This window comes from Halyomorpha halys, unplaced genomic scaffold (genome assembly GCF_000696795.3).
Source record: "Halyomorpha halys isolate HHAL.00 unplaced genomic scaffold, Hhal_1.1 Scaffold529.1, whole genome shotgun sequence".
In the NCBI taxonomy this organism is placed as follows: Eukaryota; Metazoa; Arthropoda; class Insecta; order Hemiptera; family Pentatomidae; genus Halyomorpha; species Halyomorpha halys.
The window spans coordinates 13,673-19,662 of NW_027116277.1; the positions used below are offsets into that span (position 1 = coordinate 13,673).

Consider the following 5,990-nt stretch of genomic DNA (forward strand, 5'->3'; position numbering starts at 1 on the left):
ATTAAGTTGAATCACCATAACCCATGGAGGGTCTTGGGTTCAGTACTTGGTAAGAGAGAGCTATTTCTTGACAGATGATTATACTATGAGGCAACATCCACACTCAAATGCCAGGTTTATCCCCAACTCGATGAAAGGCTAAATTTATATAGAGGCTGAGTGAACCCCAGGGAGGAGTTACACTGAACTCAGAGGCAATTCATAGCTGATATTACATAATATTATACTATAAATTATTTCATAAGTTGTCATAGTTGGATTTTAACCTGTAACCAGGAGTATATAACTCAGTGCCTAGGGTCTTGGGACCCTTATAGGCTAGTACCTAATGTAGTGGAATATTGAACAAAATGCTTTTTAAACACATAAAGAGGCTTGCTAAATGTGAAATAGAAGTAGGCATAACTGTCATTAGCATAACTTTTTTTTTTTAAGGCATTCCGCAGCAAAGATGATGTTTCCCTAGTTATCTACAGGTGACCAACCTATTCTAACCAAAGTGGGGCGGGGTCAAGTTTTTCATTTTGTGGGATTGCCACTTAATTAAAAAAGTCAATGCCCCCAGGTCAGATTCAAACCGGCACCGCTCGCAGATCTCAGAATGATAGACCTAGGCCTAACCATCTGAGCTATGGATGGCCCTAAATAACCTTTAAAAAAATAAAAACACATTTTATGGCTAAATTCGAATAAGTTTTATAGTTGACAGTAACCTGAATCTAAGCCTTTGGCACTATCTCTTGGCTTTCTAGCAGCTATTTGTGTGTAAAGTGCAGCCACATTCAGGAGAACACAAGCCTTCTCAAAAGCAACTGTCCTTTGAGAACTAGGAACACCAGTTAAAGAATCGTACCTATAACATAAATAAGTTATTACATTGTCATATATATATGTGTGTGTGTGTGTGTGTGTGGAACATTCATAAAGCATAATAAAAATGAATTACTCTATAGAGCATGATAAATATATCTTCCTAGCTTTATATAATTTAACACCAAATTCATCATAAAAAGTATGATAACAGAATTTAATATAAACAATATGTTATCCTACATCATTATGCAACTCGATTAGGTTTGGGGATAAAATTTGGATTAATCTATTAAATTAAATGCAGCAGCACTTATAGAATCAATTTATTTCTAATGTTAGGACAAATATTTTTCTGTGAATCTTTCTATCTCATATACTCAGCAACCTCTTTTGGTGCTTGGTATGGGTCATTATCATACATTATTACTAGATGAAGGTATGCTTCTTATACTCTCATTTTAAGATTTATGGGTACATCTCTCTTTTAAAAGATCCCAATAAGTAACCAGTTCTATTTTTTTATCATTCAGTGTTCAGTAATATTTGTTTCCATTTAGAAGTAGCTCCACTAGCTTTAGGTAATATCTCCTCAGCCTCCTAACGATATTGTATACCTGTTTTTACAAAATCTATGCAACAATGTAATTCTTTTCTCAGTATGTTGAATTGAAAGCAAAAGCCTCAAATGTTTTTACTCTCAAAATTCTCGACTATCAATTTTATGTCATCTTGTTACAACACAATTTTTTTGTGATTATCACCATTTTTTGGATCAATTCTCCCTTTTTGATATAGTTTTGAATATTTATTCAAGATCTTCTCTGACACTCTGAATAAATCATGATCTGAAGCAGTTATAATTTACTTTTTAATTCAAAAAGTAAAAAGAATATTATTAATAATAGTAGGTAGTGGAAGTGGAACTAGAAAAAAAAATTGCAAGCTGCTTCTTAACTGTGTTGAATTAATAATTCACAGCATAATGATCAGTCCAATAGACAATATTAAAAAGAATAAGAGAGAATTAGACCAAACACGTAGAATATATTTTTCTTTTTCGAATCGCAAAATTGAAAAACGAAGATGTAGGATTCCCATTGAGTTCAGAATAATAATTTCTGCCATGCAACTAAAAATGGTTCTCAACACCCTACTTTTCAAAATAATTACTTGCTGTAACAGGAATAGTTCCAATTTCCAAACCAAAGCCCTTATAGTGAAAATATATCTTTCCCCAAATTCCTCTGTATATTTTTCCTTTAAATAAGAAATAGGTTTTGTATAGATGTCCTCTTTCTCTGTTTGTATCTTCCTCCTCTGATCCTGATCATTTGTTTCCAATATCATAGAGCATAGTTGACATTTATTTCAGTGCATTTGTTCATTCTGAGTCAGTAAGTTTTTTCTGTCAAATATGAATCCAGTGTGATTTGATTGATTTAAAATGGTCACACCTACTTCATGTCACTTGCATATGCTCCAATCTTCAAACAATTTCTATCTCAGTGACTGTCTAACTTTCTTTACAGTTAGTGATGGATTTGTAGTAGATCAGCACACTTTTAAATTTTATCCCCGAATTGATGAATTTAAATATTCCTCTACAGCCTTAAATAGTTCTCTATATTTTTTATGTCTTCCTCTCATGGTAAAATTTCTATATAATCTTCTATTTATATTTGAAAATCTTGCTTGAGTCTCTCTTTTAAGGAGTAATGTTATACTTTTTATTGCTCTTCATATTTTTGCCATTTAATCCTACTAACAATATCTGCCTATGTTTCATATTTAATATTGCCTGTTTCAGTTGCTTTTCAATCATGAAACTTGTATCCCACACACTAAAATATTCTTAGTATGCTTGCTGTTGAGGAGGATACATTCAATTATGATAAGCTTCTTCCTCCACCAAATTTCTTGCAATGCTAATACATCAATTCCAAATTCCAAAGCATCCCAGGATGATTCTGAATGGAAGAATTCTTTGGTTATTAAGTAGAAATCATTCATTTATAATTAATGAAAATAAATCCTCTAGTATATGACAAATTCTAAAGAAAACTAAACACTTATGGATACACACACAAAATCTTATCAGCTTAGTTATAAGATTGACAATTTAAAAAATAAATTACCATTCAAAAAATATCCCAAGGCTTCTATCAGGTGGGAAAAACCTCCTTTCAACAAAGTATAGCTGATTGTAGTACTCCAAAAGAAGTGATATACCAGTATGATCTCTATGGGGTGTTCTCATTGCCTGCCCAAAAAGCTCAACAGTGAATACATCAAACATATATTAGCTTGTACATAATACTTAACAATATTAAATTGTTAAAGTTAAATAATATCTTCCTATAATTAAAAAAAATTGGTGTGGTGTGCACATCACAGAACTTTCATATACCACCCTACCTTTGAGTTGATATTAATCCATGCTTATTTCAAAACACCAGTTTCTTTATAATTCATGATAGATATACTTTTCCTTATTGCATTTATTTTTATTTGTTAGGTAAAACTCTACTATCACTATGTTTACGTGTCACCATGGTTGTTATGTTCCTACCATAGAGACACAAAAACATTTATTTTCTTTTTTAGTTAATTATTAAATTCATTAATAGTTTATATTTATTCATTGTTTATTACTGCTTACAACAAGAAATGGTTAATTATTTCAAAGAAACAGAATTAATGGTATCCTATGGTAAAGGATAATATTTTGAACATTCGGCATTTAAGCCCTCTCAGACTTTTTTAATCAGAATAAGACCTACCTCATATTAAAGACGAGATTATACATTGATAAGATGAGTTTAAACAAAATCGTTAGGGCTGTTTTGGAGACAGTAGTACAAATTTGTAAAATTGGTGATATTAAATGGTACTTCCAGTAAGTAATTTCAGAAAAATAGTTACAGTAACATTCCAGGTGTATACCTACCTTAAATATGAACGTTTCATATTTCTTACAAGCAGTTTGTGAGACTTGGTTATTTTGATTTAGGGAAACTTAAAATGTATATTTCCGAAGGGAACTCAGATTTAAATTTTTTTAACGATTGCACTTCCCTTTACTATATATTCCATACATAGATAAATGAAAGTAAAATCTATTTTTGTACAATATTATAAATAAATAGATATTATTTCCAAAAGAGGATATTGAAAAAGTTATTACAGGTGACATGTTTTAATAATCCTCTAACCATTTGACAACACCATCATAGTCAATCCTCTTCTGTTAATACAGTATGAGGAGGAATTTTATACAGCATCTTCCACACTTATTGGCCCTCTACCTTTTTTTGTCTCACTCTACTCCTCTATATAGGAAATCCTTCCACTTAATCCAACGTCTTCATTCACCTTTATTTTCATTAACCATACTCATGTTGTTTTCCAATAACTCTTAATTTAACTTGTTTGAGATTGAACTGAAGATTATATTTTGCTTTACAAAAATAACTAGCTCATCTGTGTATGCAAATTATGAGAGGGTGACCAGTCTCAGGCTGGAATATTCTAAGTGAACTTCCAAAATTTCATCCTGGCCTTCCTTATTGTTTAATCCAAAATTGAAATAAATGGTAGTGGACTGAAACTGCAGTCTTGCAACATTCCTATGGTGGCTTCAAATTCTTATAAAGTGTAATTAGCAAATCTCACTAAATTTCTGGTCTTCAAATAGAGACTTTTAACTGCCAAGAAATGCCCTTGTTTTATTTCTTTCTCACTTGTAGCCTTTGTGATGACTCTCTTCTTTACGCAATTAAAGGCTTTTGGCATTCCAATAAGACTTATTCATAGTTCCTTCAGTTTCTCTACTATTGTTTTAAACACCTATCACTTAAAAAAATATAAGGTGTTGTGCGCTTTGATATTACTGAAGCCACATTGTTCCTCTTTGTGTAATCCTTATAACTTTTTCTTTTCTAGTATCTTAGAATAAATTTTATGAGGAACCCTTAATAGAGAAACACCTCAGCGATTCTTACAGTCCCTGTTGTTGCCTTAAAAATTGGGACAATAATTGCTTATTCTTAATTTTCTTCTGTTTTCACACCAGGTTCAGCATAAATTCTCTCCTTATGTATTTCAATATCTTGGGAGTTATTTTATCCTCCAGATTCCCCTAATGTTGTGCTTAGCAACACGCCTTTCAGGTCATCTTGATGGGTAAAGCCATCTTCTACTTAAGAAGACAGAAACTGCATAACCAGCAAGGTTCTTTATATATGTATGCATAGTGTCTCATTCAGCAGCATGCAGCCAATTACAAAACATTACTACATATTACAATTATTTTCAGCTACTTCATAAAATACATTTTTTATATGGTGCTTTTGGTCCTCATTTCGTTCAAGTTTGAACTGGTTAATAAGTCAATTCATTTATCTGAGCAATGAAGCTTTTCCTAAGCATATTGAAAAAAAAATATTTGTACATATTCATTGACATGAAACAAAAGGGGGATTAGTGCAGATAACAAACTGAGAAGTGTATTAACTGCTAAATGGAGTTTTGCTGAATATAAAACTCTATATTCTAAAAATTAGAATACCACAAGAATTATGGGGAAAGGGGGAATATTGACGAAGTATATATTTTTTTGTAAAGGAGGACTGAGAACCACCAATTTGAAAATTAGGCAAACATTTAGGTAATAAGCAATCAAATAGAGGTAAAAGTTTAAAGGAATCTCTGCAGAAAGGCAGGTTTGTGGTCAATAAGTCAAATGAATGAAATTTTAGGACACACAACCTTGATTCACCTTGATAAAAACAGTTCAATACTATGCAATATTAAAACTATTATAATTTAATTAAATTAAAATTTTTAGATCCTCTAACCTGTCTCATTTCCATGAAATCATTTATAGCACTATCATACTTGGAGCCATCCTCACTGTAGTGTTCTAGTATAAAGTCCTGAAAAAAAAAAAAAAAGTGGTCAATTATATATATTGTTTGTTAAAAATCCTTAGTTCTGACTGAAGCAACAACATACCTTGAATGGTTCTCGAAAATCTATATCTTTTGTCTCTTTGAGTCCAAGGGGTATAACAGGCATCACAGGCTCAGAACTACAACAAAATAATATTTCACAAATGAAGAAAAACACCTTGGAATGAATGAAGTAGCTTAAAACTATTATTTTCTAATTTGTTTGAA

The 5,990-nt window shown here is 31.5% G+C and overlaps 1 protein-coding gene across 2 annotated transcripts in view; it reads right to left on the bottom strand.

Moving 5' to 3' along the window:
• Rhp (rhophilin) overlaps positions 1-5,990 on the bottom strand; it is a 96,822-nt gene that overhangs the window by 13,627 nt on the left and 77,205 nt on the right. For both annotated transcript variants that reach the window (XM_067053081.1, XM_067053082.1), the window contains exons 4-7: positions 5,827-5,902; positions 5,670-5,747; positions 2,949-3,073; positions 714-853 (exon numbers count right to left, since the gene is read on the bottom strand). In XM_067053081.1, coding sequence (XP_066909182.1) covers positions 714-853; positions 2,949-3,073; positions 5,670-5,747; positions 5,827-5,902 — 419 coding nt within the window. The remainder of the gene's footprint in view (positions 1-713; positions 854-2,948; positions 3,074-5,669; positions 5,748-5,826; positions 5,903-5,990) is intronic.